We start from the raw sequence: 24,474 nt of genomic DNA on the forward strand, positions 1-24,474 counted from the left end.
CAGCCTCCCAAGTAGCTGGTACTACACGCACATGTCACCATGCCCAGCTAATTTTTTGTTGTTGTTGTTTAGTAGAGACGGGGTTTTGCCATGTTGGCCAGGCTGGTCTTGAGCTCCTGATGGCCAGGCTGGTCTTGAGCTCCTGATCTCAAGTGATACGCCCTCCTCAGCCTCCCAAAGTGCTGCGATTACAGGTATGAGCCACCATGCCCGACCTATTATATAGCATTTAAACCCAAGAGAAGTAGATAGTTATCGTTGATGCCACATTTAACTGTGTACTTTATGATGTTTTCAAACTGTTAAAATGTGTTGACTTTAAGTGGTATAAAGAACCCTTTGCTTTAAGGGTGGTTACTAGGCCTCTAAGTGCACCTCCCTCTAACTTGGATCAGGTCAGCTTGGCAATGCTGACACCAGTGCTGACTGAAATCGGAGGCATCATGGATAGAACTCTAAGCATTCTGCTCATGTGAGGTGGTTTTTGGTTTTGTTTTAAAATCCAGTTATATTGATTTGAAGAGTTCAATTATTTTGGTTGAAATTATGCTGTTCTTAAATACATATATATTTAATGAATTGATAGTCTACTTGATCTGAGCCTAAGAGAAACAATCTCACCTGTCCCTGTAGCTGACTAATAAAATAGCAGAATTTTTTATTAACCTTTTTTTTTTTTTTTTTTTGAGACAGAGTCTTGCTTTGCTGCCCAGGCTGGAGTGCAGTGACACCATCATAGCTCACTAGAGCCTTGATCTTCTGGGCTCAAGTAATCCTCCCACCTCAGCCTCCTGAGTAACTGAGACTACAGGCATATGTCATCATGCTTGGCTAATTTTAAAATTTTTTGTAGAGATGAGGTCTCCCTGTATTGCCCAGGCTGGGCTCAAGCAGTCCTCCTGCCTCAGCCTCCCAAATTGTTGGGATTATAAGTGTGAGACTTGCTTTTTTTTTAAATACCTTTTTTTTTGGCTGGGTGTGGTGGCTCACACCTGTAATCCCAGCACTTTGGGAGGCTGAGGCAGGCGGATTGCTTGAGGTGAGGAGTTTGAGACCAGCCTGGACAACATGGCAAAACCCCATCTCTACTAAAAATAAAAAATTTAGCCCGGTGTGGTGGCGGGCGCCTGTAATCCCAACTACTCGGGAGGCTGAGGCGGGAGAATTGCTTGAACCCGAGAGGTGGAGGTTGCAGTGAGCCGAGGTCTCATCACTGCACTCCAGCTGGGGCAACAGAACGAGACTTGTCTCAAAACAAACAAACAAACAAACAAACAAACACTTTTTTTTTCTTTTAAAAAAGGTGCTTTCTCAAGAGTTTTAATTGAACTTTGGGAATGTAAGTACTTTCTATAAATAAAAATGACATCTATGGTTTTGTTTTATCTTGTTTAATGTGTGCCATGGACTCACTATCATTTTCAAAACTGGGGGATCATGTTATTATATCTTGGGGGACATAATTGTATATGTCTTGGAAACATCTAGAATACTTAGTACAAAACTTTTGGGAAGCTTTTAATGACTATTAAGTGATACCGACCCAGCCTTCAGTAAGCTTGTAATGTAATTTAAAAAATTTCTTGGTTTATTACAGATTTGTTTCAGCATAGATGCTGAGGGACATTGTCCCCTTGAGTTTATTCACTTGATGCATTTAACATCATGGTTCACTGATTTTCCTGCAAACGAAACCACATTCTGTTTTCTTATTTTACTGTTGGAATTTGAGTTGTTTGCAGTTTTCTGTGGTTATAAACAATTGCATGTCTCTGGGCGACACGTCTCTCAGTGAACATAAATTTAAGAGTGAAATTGCTGGATGGTAGGATATGCTGTACCATCTGTCTACCTAACATCTTGACTGTCTTTCAAAGTGATTGTACCAATGCACGTTCCCACCAGAGCATCTGAATGTTTCCATTGCCCCACATCTTTGCCACATCCTTGACATTGTTTGACTTTTTAAATTTAGTCAAGCTAGTAGTGTTGAAAGGTGATTTTCATTTATATTTTCCTAATTACTAAGGAAGGAAACTGAACATCATTTTTTGTATTGAAGGACTTTTTGTATTTTCTAACTTTTATATATTTTTCTCTTGGAGTGTTTATCTTATACATTTATAAGAGTTATTCACTCTGGATACTTATATTTTGTTGATGATGTTATTTTTAATTTGTGGCTTGTCTTTTTCTTCACGGTATCCTTTAATGAACAGAAGTTTTTTATTTTAACATGGAACAAGGCCGGCTGCAGTGGCTGAATGGACACGGTGGCTCACTCCTGTAATCCCTGCTCTTCGGGAGGCTGAGGCGAGTGAACAGGAGTTAGAGAACAGCCTGGGCAACATGGCAAAACTTCATCTTTACAAAAAATACAAAAATTAGGTTTGATAGCTCACACCTGTAGTTTCAGTTACTTGGGAAGCTGAGGTGGAAGGATTGCTTGAGCCTGGGAGGCGGAGGTTGCAGTGAGCCAAGATCACACTACTGCACTCCAGCCTGGGCAACAGAGGGAGACCGTCTCAAAAAAAATTTTTTTTGCATTTTATTTTTTACATGCAAGTCTTTAGTTAAGTTGGGATTTATTTTATATAGAGAGTAGAACAGGAATCCAGTTTAATTTCCCTCCACATGCTGAACACATTTACAAGTACCATTATTAAAAATTCATCCTTTCTCCATTAACCTGGAAGTCTTACTGTGTTATAATTAATAGTTGGTATGGCAGATCCTCTCATTACTGTTGTCTTCATGTGTAGTATCTTGATCTTTCTTGGGCTTTTTGATTTTTCATGTGAACTTCACATATAGTCAGCTTGTCAAGTTTTTTTCTTTTTCTTTACTTTTTGTTACTAGTATTGGCACCATTGATTGGAATTTGTCGAGTTTTTAAAATGTCTCGTTGGATGTAATGGTTCACGCCTGTAATCCCAGCACTTTGTGAGGCTGACGCTGGCAGATCGCTTGAGCTCAGGAGTTCGGCACCAGTCTGGGCAACGTGGCAAGACACTGTGTATTAGTCCGTTTTCGTACTGCTGATAAAGACATACCTAGGACTGGGAAGAAAAAGAGGTTTAATTGGACTTGCAGTTCTACATGACTGGGGAGGCCTCAGAATCATGGCAGGAGGCAAAAAGCACTTCTTACATGATGGCAGCAAGAGAAAACGTGGAAGAAGCAAAAGTGGCAACTCCTGATAAACTCATCAGATCTCTTGAGACTTATTCACTATCATGATAATAGCGTGGGAAAAACCAGCCCCCATGATTCAATTACCTTCCCCTGGGTGCCTCCCTCAACACGTGGAATTCTGGTTGAGATTTTGGTGGGGACACAGTCAAACCATATCACCCCATCCCTACAAAAAACTAGAAATATTACCCGGTTGTGGTGGCACGTGCCTGTAGTCCCAGCTACTTGGGAGGCTGTGGTGGTAGGATCACTTGAGCCCAGGAGGTTGATGCTGCAGTAGTGAGCTGTGATTGCACCACTGCACTTCAGCCTGGGCAACAGAGTGAGACCCTGCCTCAAACAAAAACAAAAACCCTCCTAATAAAATCCTATGGATGTAGATATCTGTGTAGATGTGTAACACATATGCATTACTGTTCCCTAGCACTGCCCATTGACAGTGCCTGGAAATATCCCCCCAATCACAATGAACATATCTGGCACCCGAATCTTGATTTTTTTTTTTTTTTTTTTTTTTTTGAGACGGAGTCTCGCTCTGTCACCCAGGCTGGAGTGCAATGGTGTAATCTCGGCTCACTGCAAGCTCCACCTCCTGGGTTCATGTCATTTTCCTGCCTCAGCCTCCTGAGTAGCTGGGACTACAGGTGCCCGCCACCACACCCGGATACTTTTTGTATTTTTAGTAGAGATGGGGTTTCACCATGTTGGCCAGGATGGTCTCGATCTCTTGACCTTGTGATCTGCCCGCCTCGGCCTTCCAAAGTGCTGGGATCACAGGCGGGAGCCACCGCAGCCGGCCTGAATCTTGATTTCTAAATTCTCTAATAAAAGGAACCAGTACTCCTTGAAGAAATGAGACCAAAACATGTGGTTTCAGAAAATGAGGAAATGATTGCCAGATACAGCATCTCACGCTTGTAATCCCAGCTACTTGGGAGGCTAAGGCTGGAAAATTGTTTTAGGCTAGGAGTTTGAGACCAGCCTGGGCAACATAGCAAAACCCTACCTCTAAACAAATAAATTAAAAAAAAAAAAAGTAGCCAGACATGGTGTCACACAGCTGTAGTCCTAGCTACTCAGGAGACTGAGGCAGGATTATTGCTTGAGGCCAGGAGTTTGAGTGAGTTATGATCATACCACTGCACTCCAGCCTGGGTGACAGAGCGAGACCTAGTCTCTTATGGAAAAAAAAGATTGATTGTTTGATTGATTGACTGATTGTAGTAGTGATTAATTATAGTAAACAATAATAGTAATGGATTATAACCCACTGAATAAATTAATGAATAACAGCACACACCTATAGTCTTAGCGGCTGAGGACGGGAGGATTGCTTGAGCCCAGGAGATTGAGGCTGCAGTGAACTGTGGTTGCACCACTGCACTCAAGCCTGGGTGACAGAGCAAGACCTTGTCTCAAAAAAATTAAAAAACATATTTTTTTTTAAAAATAATGAAATGCGTTAATTGAAAGCTTGATGAGGTACCAGATATTTACATAGTTTCAGATTACCTCCCTATGAAATACTTACTAATTACAAAGGGAGAAAGAATAAATTACAGTGGTGGACGCCTGGCAGATACCACCTTAATCAGTTCATCAAAGTGAACATCATTGGTAAGAATACAAATCAAAATTGTTTGTCACTGATAGGATGCCATGAGAATACAGTATTCCTTTCTGTGATATTCTTGCTAGTGTTTTTGCTTATTTAATTTTAAATAAATGTTATTTTGAAGTATGATATACACACAGAGCACAGATTATAAGTGGATAGGTCAATGAATTTCAAAAATTGGACTCATCTATGAAACCAGTCCCGAGATCAAGAAAATGAAGTGTCACTCTAGAAGCTCCTGATGGGACTCCTGTGAGTTATAGCAGTGATTAGTTTTGCCTGGTGTTGAACTTTCTGTAAATGGAATTAGGTAGTATATACTTTTGTATATGGCTTTTTTCTTTCAGCATTATATTCATGATAATTCATGTTACAGGTAGCAATATTTCATTACTTTCATTGTTACAGTATTCTGTTATATGGAATTCCTCAATTATTTTTCTTTCTTTACTATTACTTATTTTATATTTTGTATAAATATCTATACTATTACTTATTTTACTATTACTTATTTATATACTCTGTCACCCAGGCTGGAGTGCAGTGGTGTGATCTCAGCTCAGTGCAGCCTCCATCTCCCAGGCTCAGGTGATCCTCCCACCTCAGCCCCCCGAGTAGCTGGGACTACAGGAATGCATCACCATGTTTTGCTACTTTTTAAATTTTTTTGTATGGACGGGGTTTTACTGTGTTGCCCAGTCTGGTCTCGAACTCCTGGACTCATGCAGTCTGCCTGCCTCAGCCTCCCAAAGTGCTGGGATTACAGGTGTGAGCCACTGTGCCCAGCCTATCTTTTCTTTCTGCTGTGGATGTACACTGCAGTTGTTTTCAGTTTTGGGCTATTAGGAATTGCACTGCTATGAACATCCTTGTTTATGTTGTAGGGAAGAAAGATTTCTTTTTCTTTCCAATGGCTAGATACATGGCTGACATCCTATCACAAAAGACAGATTAACAAAAGAGAAGCATACGAATTTATTAGTATAAGTTTTATGTGACACAGGAGTCTTCAGGAATTAAGACCCAAAGAAAAAGTGACACTTCTGTATTTTTATACTAAATTTGATGATGAGTGGACAGTTGTGCAGAAGTATGATTGGGCAAAGGGAGTATGAGGCAGTGGTAATAAACTAGGCCTATTTGTTCAGCTGCTCCATGCCCCTGTGTCTTCAGAGATAAGGGCATTCCTTTCCTGTAGGTATAGGGAGGGTATCTTTGGAATGAAGGTCTTATAACCTACTTCAGAGGAAGGCTAGAGAATTCTTTTATGGCCTACTTCATAGAAGGACAGGAGAAGGTTGCTTCTGTGGTTTTCTCAAATGCTAAGATGCCGTATTTTGAAGTAGCATGTGCTGAACCCCATTAGTGTCTTTTGCTACAAATACGTGTTCATTTATGCTGGCTGTCTACCTAGGTGTGAAATTGGTGAATTACAGCATATTCCTGTGTCCAACTTCAATAGATGCTGCGAGTTTTCCAAAGGAGCCGTATCAGTTAACACTGCTACCCAAGGTGTAAGAGAGTCCCATTTACTCTGCATTCTTAGTGACATGGTTTTAATTTCAGCCATTCCAATGGGTATGTAGTGGTACCACATTGTGGTTTATTTATCATGATGAATGGGGTCAGTCATCTTTCATCTGACTGCTAACCCTTTATTTGGTTGTCATCTTTTGTGTGGTATCACGATTCACCTTTTTAAGTCTGTCATCTGGGATCATTTTCCTGCTGTGTAAAAGTCATATAATTTAGTGTGTGTTTATTGATGGTAAAATCTTGGTTTTGTTTGCCTGAAAATGTTTATTGTTCTAGAAGAAATTATCTCTAGCTATATAATTCTGGGTTGATAGTTCTCTCTCTTAGTTTATTGAAAATAATAGTTCTCTCTCTTGTGGCTTCCATTGTTGCTTTTGAGAAATAAGCCATCATCTTAATTGGTGTACATTTGTAGGTGATTTTCTTTTCTCTGCTGCTTTTAAGACTGCTTTTTTTTTAGTGGTCGGTAGTTTTACTTTTATGTCTCTTGGTATTGATTTTTCACTTGCTTCTTATTTGCTGGCCTTTCTGGATTCAAGGATTGGTGTCATTTATACCAGAGACTCTCTCCATTATCTTCTTCTAGTACAGTATGAGTATCCCTGATCTGAAATGCTTGGAACCGGAAGTGTTTTGGATTTTAGGTTTTTTCAGATTTTGGAATATTTGTAGTATACTTTCTAGTTGGGCATCCATATCTGAAAATGTGAAAATCTGAGCTCCAGTGAGTATTTCCTTTGAGCATCATGGCAGCACTCAGAAAGTTTCAAGTTTTGAACTGTTTCGGATTTCAGATTTTCCGATTTGGAATGCTCAAGTTGCACTCCTTTTAGGCAGATTTTAGGTCTATTCACTCTATCATCTAAGCTTTTTAATCTCTCTCTCTTTTCTTTCTTTCTTTTTTTTTTGAGATGGAGTCTCCCTTTGTTGCCCAGGCTGGAGTGCAGTGACACAATCTCGGCTCACTGCAGCCTCTGCCTCTCAGGTTCAAGCGATTCTCCTGCCTCAGCCTCCCGAGTAGTTGGGATTACAGGCTCTGCCACCATGCCCAGCTAATTTTTGTATTTTTAGTTGGGATGAGATTTCACCACATTGGCCAGGCTAGGTGATCCACTTGCCTTGGCCTCCCAAAGTGCTGCAATTACAGGTGTGAGCCATTGCACCAGGCCTTAATCTCTCTTTTAAGGTTTGCATTTTTTTTATTTGTGAAACATTCTGGGTAATTTTTCAAGGTCAGTCTTTCAGTTCACTGATTCACTGTTCATCTGTGTCCATTCTATAATTTATCCACCTAATGAATTTTTTAAAAGTTTAGTTATCACATTTTAAATTTCTCTGCGGTTTGGTTCTCTTTCCATTCTGTTTGGTTATTTACAGTCTCTTATTTGCTCATATTTTCAAACTTCTCATTTATACATATATGCACATATGGGTTTTTTTAAGATATCACACTTGGTCAGCTTTAATATTTGGCATAGAGAGAAAAAGGCCTGAAACTAGATTTTAGATGAAGGTTATGACTCAGAATCTCTTGTCTATCCATATTTTCCTTTTTTTGCTTTTTATTTTGACATAATCTCGGAATTTTTAAAAAAAGTTAGATATGTCAAACAGCTTCCATCTACCCTTCGCCCACGTTTCCCAAATCTTACTATCTTATAAAACTATAGTAAAATTATCTAAATCAGGTCATTAACCTTGATAGAAAACTATTAACTAATCTCTACACTGTATTTGTTTTCTGTCAGCTGTTCCAATAATGTATTTTGTTTGGACTGTGGTCCAATCCAGGATCAAACGTTGCATTTAATTATGTTTCCTTATTTCCTTTTATCTGTGGTGTTTGTCAAATGGTGATTTTTCTGCTTCCATTATCCTCTTTGCATGTATTCATTAAAATTTTCCTATAAGAAAGAGTTTGGCCTTCTCTTCCATGTACTTACACATCCAGTTATTTATTTTTTATCACTATGGACTTGTGGATGTTTGTTTTATCCTATGGGTTATAATCCTTTAAATTGTTCAAGATGTGGCCTCTTCAGTTTGGTTCCACTTTCCTTTTAAGAAGTCTCCAGCTTTTTTGAGCACTTCCTTACATTTTGGCACCAGAGGATATTTCAGGCTCACCTAGTATTTTCCCTGTCCCAGTTTTGCAGCCAGACATCTCTCCAAGTAGTCCTGGTTCTTTCTATTGAAGGATGGTGTTTAGAAACCACCGTCTGGGTGCTAATTGTGCTATTAAGATGTAATTATCCTTAGGCTCTCTAAGAGAACAGAGCTAGGAAATGAATATATGTATGCATACACATATCTACATTTATCTGTTCTTGTCTGTCTATTGAAACACATGTTAAAAACCATGATTTTATAGTGATACTGCTGATTCAAATCTAATACCGTGGAATTCATTCTAGCCTTTCTCCTTTCTGTATTTGTTTTGTCTCTAGCTTCAGTGTCTATTATAGTCAAGATACTGGTTTCCACAGTGGTTAGTTCTTCTGCATTTCCTTCAGGGTAGTCATGTGGTTATGTTATGTATTCCTAATGCAGTTTAGTGTTACTGTTGATGTTTCACTTTCATTAACCCTTATATACTGGTTAATGTTAAGTGTTTGCTTTTTTAATTTTCTCAAACATTACCATGATTCTAAATGTCAAAACTATGTAAAAAGATATATTTTGAGACATGCCACTTCCCCCTCTATGCCTTGTATTCCATTCTCATTCCCCAATTCCCACTCTAATGGTTCCATAATGCTTATAAGATAAAATTCAAACTTCATTGTGGTTGACAAGTCCCTTCATCATCTGTTTTATTTATTTGTTTATTTTTAAATAGAGATGAGGTCTCACTATGTTGCCGAGGCTGGTCTCAAACTCCTAGGCTCAAGTATCGTCCTGCCTTGGCCTTCCAAAGTGCTGGGATTATAAGCATGTTCAACCACACCTGGCCACATCTCAGTTTTAGCTTATCCTTGTACATCACATTCTGGTTGTCTCAGATTTCTCATTATACCTCAGATATGACTGACTCATTCATGTCTCCATGCATGCATTCTCTTTCTCTGCCTGGAATGATACTTCTCTTCTCCTAACCTCACCTATCTGTAATCATTCAAAACTTATTTCCATTCTTACTTCTATGGGAAGACTTCCTTTCCTTATTTTCTTTTCACTTGCCTTTTACTCTCCCTACATTTAATAATCTTGCTCTGTCACCCAGTCTGGAGTGAAGTGGCATGATCATGGCTCATTGCAGCTCAACCTCCCGGGCTCAAGTGATCCTCTCTCAGCCTCCTGAGTAGCTGGGACTACAGGCTCACATCACCACTCCTGGCTAATTTTTGTATTTTTTCTAGAGATGGGGTTTCGCCATGTAGCCCAGCTGACTTTTTTTTTTTTTTTTTTGATATGGAGTCTCACTCCGTCACCCAGGCTGGAGTGCAGTGGTGCGATCTTGGCTCACTGCAAGCGCTACCTCCTGGGTTCACGCCATTCTCCTGCCTCAGCCTCTTGAGTAGCTGGGACTACAGGTGCCCGCAACCACGCCCGGCTAATTTTTTTGTATTTTTAGTAGAGACGGGGTTTCACCGTGTCAGCCAGTATGGTCTCGATCTCCTGACCTCATGATTTGCCTGCCTCGGTCTGCCAAAGTGCTGGGATTACAGGCATGAGCCACTGCGCCCGGCCTATAGTGACTAGATTTCAATTATTTTCACCTTCTTTTCTTTATTTCTTCTCTCTTCATTTCACTAATGACATAAGCCCATACAATAGAACGTAAATCCTTATAATGTGAAAACATGTAGGCTTAGAAAGTCAAGACTGTATCATTGGCACATTTGCTACTTCACTTGAAAAGTTGAAACTTCCTGCCTATTTAATCTGTTAGTTTGGAAGAAATTGTTGTACCAGAAATAAATCCCTTTTTTAAGAGCTTTAGTAAGCTTTTAAATTGTCATTATTTTTAATGTCCAAAAGGCAAGTTCAGTGGCCTTCCAAATTGTGTTTCTAAGCTGTTTGTTACTTTTTAAATTGTGTATTGCTTACTTAGCAGATTGTGTTAAAATGTAGGGCCTCATTTCTACCAGTCTCTTCACCCATCTGTTACTTTCCTTCCTCCCTCTGTATTGCGTTTACCTCCTGCCACTCCTGTGTATGCTATCTAATCATAGCTTGTTCTCAAGTCCTGCATGAAACTTGGAAGAGGAGTTTAGTTGCAATGCAGACATCACACTGTAGATGTGAAGGGAGAGCTTCAGGAACTTGCTTTGTGAGGGCACAAGGCTTGCATTGCGTCAGTGTTTGAATCCGGGTATAGCACGCTATGAGAAAGCATCCACTTAATAATGTGTCCCGTATTCTTTATTTATAATAATTACTGAAATATTTTACTTTTTTTATTCAGATTGAAGACAAGTACATTATAAATTTATACCTTAATAAATTTTTCCAAATTGAACATAGTTGTGAAACTACCACTCAAATCAGGGAATCTAATATTATTAGCCCACCAAATTTCCCCCCTTTTCCTTCTCCCAGTCTCTATTTTCCCCGACATCCTACACTCAGTGGAAACTATTATTCTGACTTACATAGTCTTACCTATTACTGAACTTTATAAAACAGAATCATACAGTATATTCTTTCATGTGTCTGGCTTCTTTGTCTCAACATTATGTTTGTGAGATTTATTAGTGTTCTAGTATTAGTTATGGTTCATTTATATTCATTGCTGTGTAGCAGGCAAACCTAAGGCTGGTGGACTGGCTGTTTTTGTAAATAAAGTTTTATTGGAACACAGCCAAGCCCATATTGTCTATGGCTGCTTTTGTACTCCAAAGGCAGGTTTGAGCAGATGTGATAGGGACAGAGACTTTATGGCCTGCAAAGCCTGAAATATTTACTATTTGGCCCTTTACAGGTTAAAAAAAAAAAAAAAAAAAAAAAAAGTCCTGATTCCTGTGCTATAGTATTCCATTGTATGACTATTCCACAATTTGTTACTAGGTTTTGGCTATTACGACTAACAGTTAAGGGAAAATTATTGTGTGGGATCTATGTGTGGACATTTCCAGGAGGCATTTACCTAGGCGTGGAATTGCTGGGTTGCAGGGTATATTTATATTCTGCTTTATTGGATACTGCCAAACAGCTTTACAGTTTATATTCCCATCAGCATGGTGTGAGAGTTGAATTGCTGCACATCCTAAGGCTTGGTGTTGTCAGATTTTAACATTTCAACCATTTTCATCATTATGTAATTTTATTTCATTGTAGTTTTAATTTGTATTTCCATGGTGATGCATGAAGTTGAACACCTTTTAATATGCTTATTAGCCATTTTTATATTCTGTTTGGGTGGCTTGTCTTTTTCTTCTTTGTTTTCTCCCCCCAGAGACAGAGTCTTGCTCTGGCTGGGATGTGGTGATGCAATTAGAGCTCACTGCACCCTCGGACTCCTGGGGTCAAGTGATCCACCTGCTTAAGCCTCCCAAATAGCTGGGACTATAGGTGCGCGCCACCGTGCCGGCTAATTTTTTATTTTTATTTATTTTTATTTTTTAAACTGAGGAAGATGTTGAATTTTTTTTTATTTTTTAATTTTTTTTATAGTGACAGAGTCTTGCTATGTTGCCCAGGCTGTTCTGAAACTCCTGGGCTCGAGCGATCCTCCTGCCTCAGCCTCCCAAAGTGCTGGGATTACAGATACGAGCTTCTGTGCACAGCCCTGTTATTAATTTGTAAGGAGTTCTTTATATTAATTTGTAAGGAGTCCTTTGGTAGATATATGTATTGCAAATATTTCCTTCTGTTTTGAGGCTTCCACTTTTCTTCTTTTAATGCTTTAAAAATTTTTTTTGAAAAGCTTATTAACTATAGTGAATACAGCAACATGGCTGAATCTCACACACACTAAGGCAAGTGATGTTAGGCACTGTATTTGTTGGATACATGGACAGTGATCCTCAGCCTTGTCATAATACTACCTGGAAGCCTCATTGTCTTAAAGCTTAGTTAGATTTTTATGTTTTTCAGTCCCTCTTAATTGAAGGTGTGGTTTGTTATATAGTTATGTGGCCTGAGGTTTGGATAAGGACAGAGTTCTTATCTTTCCCTTTTTTTTGAGACTGAGCCTCACGCTATCACCCAGGCTGGAGGAGTGCAGCAGCACAATCTCAGTGCAACCTCTGGGTTGCACAAGCTCACTGCAACCTCTGCCTCCCAGGTTCAAGCGATTTTCATGCCTGAGCCCCCAGAGTAGCTGGGATTACAGGCGTTAGCCATTGTACTGGCTATTTTCTTTCCCTTTTGAATATTAAAAGCAATTTCAGGGTCTTAAGAATCTCAGGTTATGTGGGTGTGTTTGTTCAGCACTCCATGGTGTGCTGAATATTCATAGATTTTTACTAAGTAAGATGATGCAGTGTCAAATATTGGAATCATATTTTTGCAATTTTTTATCCTGAGAACTGTCTCCTCAGATCTTCAAGTTAAGGAATTTAGAAATCGAAGCTGATTTATCTAGCTTTAAATTGCATTGGATTGAACGGGTTAGTTGTGTCTTGTAGTGAGTAGACTACGTGATTTTTGAGGTCTGTTTAATAACTGTTTTTCAGCCGGGCACAGTGTCTCACGTCTTTAATCCCAGCACTTTGGGAGGCCGAGGCAGGTGGATTACCTGAGGTCAGGGGTTGGAGACCTGCCTGGGCAATATGGTGAAACCCTGTTTCTACTAAAAATACAAAAATTAGCTGGGCGTGATGGTACGCACCTCTAGTTCCAGCTACTCGAGAGGCTGAGCAGGAGAATTGCTTGAACCTGGGAGGCAGAGGTTGTAGTGAGCCAAGATTATGCCACTGCACTCTAGCCTGGGTGACAGAACGATACTCCATCTCAAAAAAAGAAAAATAACAATTCTATTTTTCCCCCTTTTTGTTTCAGCTTTATAAATAGCAGTCCAGGTCAATAGTACTTGATAAAAAGGTATTTTGTTTGTTTTGGTTGGTTATGGTCAGCTCTACAAAGATGCGTGTGACCTTAAAAATATTTAGAAATATTATAATACTACAGACATTTTTCTCCAATGTCTAACTTAAAAGCAACTGTTTACCTTAGAAAGGCTGTTTTGCCTCTTCTAGAACAAAGACTTGTGAAAATTATGCAGCTATTGTTATTTTAGTGAAATTTGTTGTGCACTTAAACAGTTTTTTTTTTTTCTAATTTTGTTTCAGATTATACCTTATTGGTGTGGATGCTGTTGTCTAAATTTCAGTAGCCATGGCACAAGAATATAGTAAGTACTACGCTGTACTTCCTATGACCTACCTGCTTTACAAAGTGTTGATTTTCTGTGTTTAAATTTCTAATTAGAGAAATGAAAATATAGAAACAAAATTTTTAAAAATCTGCTTTTCTTAAAGAGATGAATTCATTTGTTATCTGCTTTTTGAATCTATAGCTTTATATACAAATACAGTGTAATAGTGATTTGTTTCGTATTCTGATACAGTATTGCTCAGTCCATTCCCTGTAAATAGTACTTAGTGAACATTAGGGTTGGATCCATATTATGCATCCCATCTATTCCTCATGTTACGGGGTTGAAGAACTGACTACAGCTCGCCCTGATTAGGAGCAGTCTCATTTCTGCCTTGTCCATGATTGACTCATGAACTCTGGCTACCTCAGTGAGTGCTGAGTGTCACCTGGCCAGGGGGATAGTTTCAGAGATGGTCCTGTAATCCTGTTCTACCCAGCGTGGCTCCAATGTGGGTTTGCCTGGAGCTTCTGGCAGAAGGCTTCTCATGGTTAGGACAGAGCTGCCTCTTTCTTCTGGATGTTGTTGTATGCTGGTGTGAGGTCTGGTGTAGCTGCAGCATTCTGGCTTCCGGACTGAGTGAGAAGCCACACAGGGTGGAGGAGAGTCCAGAATCACAAGGAAACCAGCCCTGAAGCTTGCCCTTTCTCTGATGTCCAAGCATTTGAGCCAATACATTTCCTTTTTATTTAAGCCAGTTTGAGTTAGGAGCCAAAACAGCCTAAGTGATTCACTTAATCTCCATTTTATTTTTAGTAATCCATTAGTTTCTCCCTAGGGAAATGTGGGAGTAATTGCAAAGCAAGGCAAAATAATACCATTAAATTAAACTGGCAGAGTGTGTTGGTGTTGACTGGCATACTCTTCACTCTTAACAGTTAGCAGGTAGTGATTTAGTATTCAAAGACATGAGAATAAAATATATCACTTTCAGATTCTTCCCCACCCCCCACTCCCCCAGAAGGTTTTGCCTCCTAATCAACCACCTTGGGCTGTGAATGCTAAAAAGGGTCTTGGATACCGGCAAAATCATCCATTTGTATAGGTAGGTGCATATTTGGCAGTGCAGACTTGTTCTTTGTGTTTTCTTAGGACAGTCCTATACCCTTCTAATTCCTTATTTGTTTTCGTTCTTGAAAAATTAGTAGGAATATTTCAAATATGAAAAGCATATAAGGCATCACACAAATATCCTTACTCCCTTTTTGATTAGCAGAAAAACAAAATCCATGTTACCTCTCCTCAACACCTCTATAGAGAAATTGAATGTTTACCAATTCCATTGAACATTTAAAAACCCAGGATATTTCTCCCTAACAGCACTTCCCTTTCTCTGTCCCCAAGAAACCCGTATCCTGGTTTTGGTCTTTATTATTCCCATGCATTTGTTTGTGCTCTTCCCACATATGTACTATATGGTTTTTGGATGCTCTTTAACTTTGTAATGTAGTTACTTTTGTAACTACATTACAAACTACATTACTTTGTAATGTAGTAACTTTGTAAATGTAGATGCCATGTGCATTTATTACTCAAAATCATAAGGGAGTTTAGAATAAATTGAGAATCACTGAAAGAGGCTATAAATCTGTTCTTAGGCACTTGTGAAAAGATCTATTATTAGATATCCTAGTGATCTGTGATAGAATGTTTTAGATTTTGAATGGTCGATGAGTTTGAACCAACATGCTGATAGCTTTCTGTCTTATCTACTAATACAAAGCACTTTTCTCTGGTAATTGGCCTGCCATTGAGTTCACTCTCTGTAGCTACTTCTACACTCCTGTGCAGGTGTGGAATGTGCAGGATACTTACAGATCAACTGAGCTTTTCAGAGTGTGTTGGTTGCTGTTTCATTTAAATAGCTCTATTCATTCTGTAGTCCAAATGCTGCTTCTGGCATCATTTTTCTGCATTGTGAGAATTCTCCATTATGCCTACAAAATTTACTTCTTCTTTTTTTTTTTTTCTTTTCTTTTTTTTTTTCTAAATTTGTCAGTTTGTCACTGTGTTACTTTGTACTAGCAGCGGTAGTATGGAAGAGGGATCTACTCCTAAGAACTGGCTGTCAGGTTCCACCCTGAAATAGTACTGTACCTCAGTCATCTGGGAGCCTCCTTGGAAATCTTTGTTGTGCCCTTATGTCCTTTGTGACCCAATTTTGGGTCTTAGGGATCATTTTGTATCTTGTTCTTGTGTGAAATGTATCTTTTTTTTGTTTGCTTTTGCTTTTGTTATAGTTGTTTTGTTTTTTGAGACAGGGTCTCACTCTGTTGCCCAGGCAGGAGTACAGTGGTGCAATCTCAGTTCATTGCAGCCTCGACCTCCCTGGCTCAAGTGATCCTCCCACCTCAGCCTCCCAGTTAGCTGGGAATACAGGTGTGATGAACCACCAAGTTTGGGTAATTTTTCATCCGCCTCAGCCTGCAAGAGTGCTAGAATTACAAAGATGAGCCACCATGCCTGGCCTGAAATGAATCCTAAGTCATTTAACTTTTGCATTCAAAAAACTAATTCCCTTACTATTGGGGGAGTCATATTACCCTTTGCTCTTGTTTACAATGTTGCCTCTATGAAACTGAGTCAGTTCCATTCAAAAATCATTAATCCTTTCAACTTGGGAACCTAATTACTGATAAAGTATCAGAGAAAAATTTACAACAATATGATAAAAAATTTTTTCTGTGTGCCATTTTTACTGAAATGTTTAACAGTTGGAAAAAAGTGAACTCAAAAGATTTTTTCCCCTTTATACATATTATATCCATGTTACAGGAAGGAAAACAACATCTTTTGTTGAAACTGTTTGAAGATCTTATACTTTGTGAATGCATTTTTTGTTGTATAATGTTTTGTGTGCATTTTCTTTTTAAAAAAAACCTGAGTGCTATAGTTGGGTTTTAAGGGGAAAAGCCTATTGAAAATTTTCTTTGAAAAATCAATTCAGTGAACTGATATTACTCTTTTTTGTTTGTTTCTTGTGGAATGGAGCCTTCTTCTTTCTTATATATGAAAGGACTTGTATATATATTAAAGGCATACAAAAGGACTTGCTTAAATGTGAAAAGCAGTACAAAAACTTGGCTTGTTTTTATACTGCCAGATGAAATGCTGCCTTTGTGGGGAATGGCCCCCTGGGCTGAGGGAGCTTCTAGACACTGACTCAGATCTGTAATTAGGTCTTGCTCTCCGCACCCTTGTTGACTTGAAAGCACTGGCCATAGACCATTTAGTCTGGAAAAGCAATACTACATGAATCATCTAAATTGGCACAAATTATCCGAAATGCTACTAAACGTTTTTTACTCTTCTGTGATTGAGAGAATTAGAAAAGGATACTTGGTCTTTAAAAGTATTATAGAGGGTACATATACATTCATGAAAGTAAATGTTTTCCCTGGATAGAATGAAAAGCAGTGGAATATTTGACATTTGTAAGCAGTTCAGATCTCATGGGTCAGTTTTAGAAGATTCCTCCATGCTTCCCATACTATTTTCCTTTGTGAGAAGGTAGGAAGTGTGGCCTGTCTTCCAGCTCCGGTTTATTTCTCCACCCAGACCTTTCAGACCTGTCTTGCCATCTGCAGCCTCTGCTTAACCTCTACAGGGCGGTGGAGGCAGGGGAAATCCTGGAAATGTATATTGTATCTGTTTTGCTTCCTCCTAACTAGTCTCACAATCAGTATCTCAGTATTTAGAATGGAAATTTGATATTCCTCTCTTCCCTTTCTCAAAATGTTGGGTCAGTAGACTTATTGAGACCTGTTAGGGTACCTGGCAATGAAGTGGGTGAAAGTCATTTTTTTGTGTGTGTTTACTAAGTAGTAAGCTGACAGTGTTTCAATTTATTTTTAAGAAATCAAAAGTTTTCTTGCATTGTCTCAATTTATTTATAACAAAACTTTAAAATAATTATATTCTAAAGTTGCAGGCATTTATAAGTCACTTAGGAATAGATGTAAAATGCAGACTTTTCCTAGATAAACTACCCTTTTTCATTTTTTTCTGATAGTTTATTAGGAATCTTTACCAGCACTTCTCTCCCAGCACTGTGTCTGCTCTAAAGAGAAAAAGGACAAGCAAATGTATTCATTCAGCAGCAAAAAAGGGCCAGATTTTCAACTTGTAAAGTGAGTTGGCTTTTTAATATGTGAATAAACCCTTATTTTCATGTTGGAATATATGTGAGCAGGCATCTCAGAGGAATGCGTCTTTGGCAGTAAGTAGAAGAAAGCCACAGCTCACTGTGTAATTTTGTGTTGTGAAGGCATAACTGCCATTTTGTGTCTGTGGTTGTATGTGCACATGCTTGTGATTCAGGTTGTCTTTGTTAGTATAGGGCATTGCTGTTTGTCAGACCTTGCCACTTTCATTTTGGAGTTGTCAAAAATCACATATTCAAATTATAAAATTGTTAGAACGTATGCTGAGTTAAATTGAAAGACTTTAGAGTGAGTTTCTAAAAAACTGACTGGTAAAATATTTCATCAGTCAGTACCCTTGATAAAATTCCTCATTAGGTGGGTAGGTGAATATCTTTTCCCTAATATAAATTACAAAAACCTTCATGTTAGGGATTTAGGCTGTATTTACAAAGAGTGCCAGTTTGGCTGAGTGCTGTGACTTATGCCTGTAATCCCAGTACTTTGAGAGGCCAAGGTGGGAGGATTGCTTGGAGGCCAGGAGTTTGAGACCAGCCTGGGCAATATAGTGAGACCCCATCTCTACAAAAATAAAAATAAGAAAAGAGTACTAGTTCACTAAGAACTGTGATCCTGTTTGTCCCAGAACTTGCTTAGTACCCAGTTAACCTTTCACTTAATCTCTTTTGGTTGCAAGCCAAGAGATCATGCCTTAGTACCAAAAACAAATCACCCAACCTCATTACCCTTGGTTTGCATTTGTATAAATAATTGGGTCATTAGCCGATATGTAAATGGAGGGACATGAAAGGTTGACCTTAGTGGGAATTTAACAATACTTTATGACTTCTAGATTAACTCTGGTATCATGGCAGCAAATATCTTTTGTTTGTGGGTGCAGTGCTGTAAGACCTCAATCAAGACTTCTAGAGTTCTTAATGGGTAGGAAAATATCTAAAGGAGTTTTATGCATGATTATATCTTATTCTATCTAGTAACAGATGCTTTCCTAATTTTGTGAATGAATGGTAATCCCTGATGAAAGCTTCCCACCCTCATTTTTAAAAAAAATTTCCTTCTCAAACCAATTGAATAAAATTAGTCTGGCCTATGGAGTTAGCTGTCCCCTTTGTAAAATGGAAAGCTTTTCTAAACAGTGTGTGCAGAGAGACCATCTGTCACTATTTCTATCCGAATATTTGGCTCCTTCCCTAAATTTGATGGTATCCCCATTGTATAACTGTGCAGTGGTCTCAATTTAAAGATGGAGAAGCCAATGTGCATTCGTCTGTTCTGCATGTGTATAGAGTCTGTTGATCATAAAGATTTAGGCCAAGATCCAGCATTCATTGTTACTGTAATTTGATCCTTTAGTAGTATTGTGACGATCACTTGGAATAACATTCAGTTGTATTTGTTCAAAGCATCAAGGAAAATCTCATTTAATACGCTATTCTCAACAAATATTAAAAATAACTGTTACAAAAATAATACATACTAGTAAAACAAGTAGAAAATGCAGATAAACATAAAGACAAAAATGAAAACCATCTATCATTTTACCATCCAGAAGTGGCCATTACTAACATCGGCTAATAATAGCTTCTCATAGAACACAGAGCACACCATTGAGAATGGGTAGGGGGACCCAATGCCAGTGATTAATAAGGGACTGGCTGGAGATGATGGCAGCCAGAAACTCTTAAATACCTGTGTATGGTGTGTGTTAGACTTAATGTCTTCTAAACTGGAAGTATTTATTAGCTGTGTTCATTTTATTATAAGATGAAAGAAAGCGAAGCACCTCTTGAAGGAGTAACTGCCCTATTCTGGTTAACTTCTGTTTCCACTGATTTTTTTAGGAAGGTTTTTCTTATGCCAGGCATGTTTCTCTATGTAAGCATGAATTTTCCTCTTGATTGTTAAGTGAAGGGATAATATAAAATGAGCTGCTATATAGAAAGAGTAGAATGATAACATACTTTTAAAAGAAATGACTTCTGCTCTTCTGATGGAAAGATAAGAAAGTTAAGTCATCAGAAGCTGCATGTAGTTATTATGAAGGGATAACTGAATCTCAGAATCCCTCCTAGGTTTTGTTTTGTTGTGTGTTTTCTTCTTTTTCTTTTCTTTTGAGACAGTCTCGTTCTGTCACCCAGGCTGGTGTGTAGTGGCACAGTCTCAGCTCACTGCAACCTCCACCTCCCAGGTTCAAGCAGTTCTCCTGCCTCAGCCTCCCGAGTAACTGGGATGACAGGCATGCACCACCACACCCAGCTAATTTTTTCTTTTTTTTTCTTTTTTTTTTTTTTTGTATTTTTAGTAGACAAGGGATTTCATCATGTTGACCAGGCTGTTTTCAAACTCCTGGCCTCAAGTGACCTGCCCATCTCAGCCTCACAAAATGCTGGGATTACAGGCATGGGCCACCATACCCGGTCCCTCCCAGATTTTTTTTTTTTTTGAGACGGAGTCTTGCTCTGTCGCCCAGGCTGGAGTGCAGTGGCCGGATCTCAGCTCACTGCAAACTCCACATCCCGGGTTCATGCCATTCTCCTGCCTCAGCCTCCCGAGTAGCTGGGACTACAGGCGCCCGCCACCTCGCCTGGCTAGTTTTTTGTATTTTTTTTTTTTTTTAGTAGAGATGGGGTTTCACCGTGTTAGCCAGGATGGTCTCGATCTCCTGACCTCATGATCTGCCCGTCTCGGCCTCCCAAAGTGCTGGGATTACAGGCTTCCTCCTAGATTTTTAAAAATGGTTTTTAACATAGTATATCTGTCCCCTGCTACATCGTATCTGATGTCCCTCCTCTTCTGTCTGTTGCCTCGCCATCCTATGGCAACTTCCGGTAACTTAACAATGCTACATTGTAAAATTTAAGGAATTCTGTGCTAAGGTCTCTGATTATTCCACTAACATTCTCTCATCCTTCAACTTACAATAACTTTCAAAAAAAAAAAAAAAAAAGTCTGGCTTTCAAATCATTACACTACAAAGGTTTATGTAAGCAACAGTCATCTCCCTGGATCTGAAAGTAGTTGTCCTTTGTGCGATTTTGATGGCTTCCGAGCACTTGTTTGCTGGTTTCCTTCTCTGATGCTCAGGATAACTTAGTATGCCACAGCCCTCTTAACTTCCAGTGGGCTTCTTTTAAGTGTCTATGCTTAACAGAAGCTTTCTCTATGAGCAGTAATGCACTTCAACCAGTTGGTCAGTTGATGATCCCCACAGTTTGCTGTCTTGAAGCCATTGTGGTATAAACAGAGTAAATGATGAGAGCTTTGTCCTCTGCCCTCTCTTCCAAGTAAAGAGTGTAAAAGTTGTTTTAAAGGAAGTCTGCATTTTGTGGTATCATTCAGTTTTGGAACAGTGTCTATTTAGATTTTAGCCTGGAATTCTTTTGGAAACTCCACCCCTGGAAGAAAATGATTTTTAAAAGAATGTGTTTCAGCAGCTGTTAATGTTAGCAAAAACATAGCACTGTGTTGGAAGATCTTTTGGTTATACAACAGTAGCTTGCTGGATTTCACTTCTGCAGTTGCAGTACCTTCCATTGAGAGACTGATTTAAATTAGGCAGATATTGCCAAGTTTTAAATTATAATGTTGTATTGTTGGAAAATGCTCAAATTTTGATTCTCTGGTATTGTAATGTGTTTTTAATTTTAAGCATCACATTGAGATTTTAGCATTTAAATACCTGAAGGAAGCAATAGGCAAATTTTTACTTGTTAAAAAATATTAATAAGTAGCAGTTGTTTCTTTCTTGCCTATTTTTCTTTATGGGATATTTAGATTTTGTATGATCATATGCAGTAGTTCTGAACTCTTTTATTCACAATGTTAGGGTTGTGCATGGGTTGGTTTTCTTGCATGGCTCTCATTAGATTTATTTCAGTTACCTATTCTCAGCTCTAATGGTAGTGACATCCCTGTTTATTTACTTCTTGGATTCTTACCAAGTTACAACATGATCTCTTCATCCATGTGCTACTGATTCTGTTAAGTTTACTATTTCTTTTATTTATTTACTTATATTTTTGAGACAGAGTCTTGCTCTGTTGCTCAGGCTGGAGTGCAGTGGCACGATCTTGGCTCACTGCAACCTCCACTTCCTGGGTTGAAACGGTTCTCCCACCTCCACCTCTCAAGTAGCTGGGATTACAGGTGTGTGCCACCAGGCCCGGCTAATTTTTGATATTTTGTTTAGTAGAGACGGGGTTTCACCATATTGGCCAGGCTGGTCTGGGACTCCTGACCTCAGGTGATCCACCCGCCTCAGCCTCCCAAAGTGCTGGGATCACAGGTGTGAGCCACCGAGCCTGGCTAAGTTTACTGCTTCTACACAGACAGATTGATAGGTTTTTGTTTTAGATGAGTAATTCTGGTGTAATCTCTTTTCAGAGGATTTAGATAAAGTATTTTCAGTTGGCCTCCCATTCCTCCTTCTCATTGCTTCAGAGTGGGCTTTTTTCCCTGCATCTTCATTTCCTTCTTTCTCTCTCTTTTTTTTTTTCTTGAGAGAGTAGTTTTACTTTCTTCTAAGTGGAGAATGGTAGTAAAAATCAAGTTCAGGTAAAGAATGAAGTGGTGGGCCAGATTTGGGAAGAAAATGAGAGAGTCTTAAAAAGTAAAATCTGCCACTGCTCCTGTAGCTGTTTTCGTGTGACCCTGAATTAGACCAGGTAACTGCCATTTTTTTCATCAGGGTCTGAGGATGGCGTTTGAGCAATAGCTAGCTTGTCAGTGTTTGTTTTTATAATGTATAGTCAGTTAAGAGTTTGACTGACTTGCTGATTTGTTAACTGCAGGAGGAAAAAAAGGCTCACTCTCTCCTTTCTAATTTCCTACCAGATGAATTCCTCCTTCATCAGTTCTGTGAAGAGGGTATAAAATAATTTGAACAGTTTTTATTTTTAATAATTGAACCTTCTTCCCTACTGTTATAAACTAAGATCTCCCTTTTTCTTAAAAGCGGTGAGAAGTTATTTTCCCTTCAGGTTTTAAGGTAAGAATTGGTCCCAGTGAGCTGATATCTAACTATTCTTACATTTTTTTTTTTCTTCAGTCTTCCATAAATTAGCTGAAATAAAATTTTGTTCTGAAATTTTACCAAATTCCTTGAGATTCTTGGAGTCCTCTAGAGGTGGTATGGAGCCACAGCTTGGAATAATTGCTTTAGGAATAATCTTTCCACCTGGTGCACAGGGACATGATCCTTTGCAAGGAAGGCAGTTAAATGTGTGTAGTCTGGCAGATTGGGATCTGGACTCCTGAGTGTGTGTCTCTTCTGCCTTCTTTAGTTTGCTATTTCACATCTCTCTGTCCTTATTGCCAAGTCTGGTCTCTAAGCTTCATTGTCAAGTTCACCATCTTCCTAAGGTTGTAATAGAGGCAGGGTCATGGTGCTTTTTGGAGTTTGTGTCTGTTTTCTGGTGTTTTTGGATACAAGATGGCAAAATAGTCCCATTTCTGTTTCAGTGCTTGATAAATGACTGAAGAAAAGAAAAAGGAGAGAAAGAAACAAAATCTGATTCCTTGAATAGTTGCAGTCTGTTCTTCAGACTTTTTTGTTTGTTTATTTCGATGGTGTTTATTAAATGTGCACATCATTAACTGCAGTCATGCAGGGTTGCTTTCAAATCCGGGAGAACACAGTGGTCTACAGAGTAGCTTCTTGGTATTTCTCAAATGTTTTTCAGCACAAGGGAAGATGCACTCATTTTGATTTCCTTAGTTTTTTCCTCTGAGAGCAGAGAGCTGCGTTGTTTTTCCTGTGACCTTTATAAAGCCATGTGTTCTGTTTGGAGGACAGTCAGTGCACACCCCATTCAAGGATGCTCTCTACAGTCCTTCCTGCTCCTTGGCCAGTTTTCCAAAATGAGATAATGAATACAAAAACACTGTCTCATAAGCTGTAGAAGTGTCAGAAATGGAGGAGAGTATTGTCTTTACTATATTATTCGTTGCTTGTGTGGCCTAGTGTAAATATTCTCCATTCAGTACGTGATCTCCATTGGTGAAATGGCTGCTTTTGACAATAGTGTTTCCAGAGAATAGCTATTTCTCGATTAGGCCAGCTTGGAACTTTTCCAATGGAAAACTATTTGCACGCTGAACAAATATGACATATATTGCATTAAAATGAGTTGCTGGTATTTCATAATATTTGCAAGTTGAAGAATCACTGCCCTTTATATATGGCAATAAATTTCTTTTGGCAGTGACCATGAAGTTCTTGGCCACATGAAAAATAACTGACCAGAGAGTCTAAATCTAACTTCTTATTCAGAGAGGACTATTTCTCTGACAGATGGATTTTGTAGCCTTTGTCGAGCTGTTATATAGAATAATGCTTTTTGTTTTGTGATTTAACTCATTGCCCTCAGGCATTTCAATTTGTGTGTGTTGATCTGAAAAGCTCTTCTCATGGAGAGATGTGTGACCTGGACTACAGGAAATATAATTTGCAGGAAGAGTTGGAGGGGGGGCCTTTCCTTCCTCCGTCTCCCAAAATAGCCAAGTAATTAAATCTATTACTGTAGCTAGAAAGCGAACTATTGTCTGTATTGTCAGCAACACCCTAGGGGTGAAGCGAAGCTGCTTCTGTGCAAGACATTATCTGAGCAGGCGCCTCATCCAGTGGGACGATGCCATCCACA

The 24,474-nt window shown here is 38.9% G+C and overlaps 1 protein-coding gene across 46 annotated transcripts in view; it reads left to right on the forward strand.

The window, feature by feature from the left end:
• SIPA1L1 (signal induced proliferation associated 1 like 1) overlaps positions 1–24,474 on the forward strand; it is a 409,504-nt gene that overhangs the window by 189,802 nt on the left and 195,228 nt on the right. For all 46 annotated transcript variants that reach the window (XM_065548978.1, XM_073997672.1, XM_073997682.1 and 43 more), the window contains one exon: positions 13,585–13,646. Coding sequence is in view for 17 of the 46 variants with exons in the window: in XM_073997682.1 (XP_073853783.1) it covers positions 13,631–13,646 (16 nt within the window). In the remaining 29 variants the exon portion in view is untranslated. The remainder of the gene's footprint in view (positions 1–13,584; positions 13,647–24,474) is intronic.

The sequence above is a fragment of the Macaca fascicularis genome, chromosome 7 (assembly GCF_037993035.2).
Source record: "Macaca fascicularis isolate 582-1 chromosome 7, T2T-MFA8v1.1".
Lineage (NCBI taxonomy): Eukaryota > Metazoa > Chordata > Mammalia > Primates > Cercopithecidae > Macaca > Macaca fascicularis.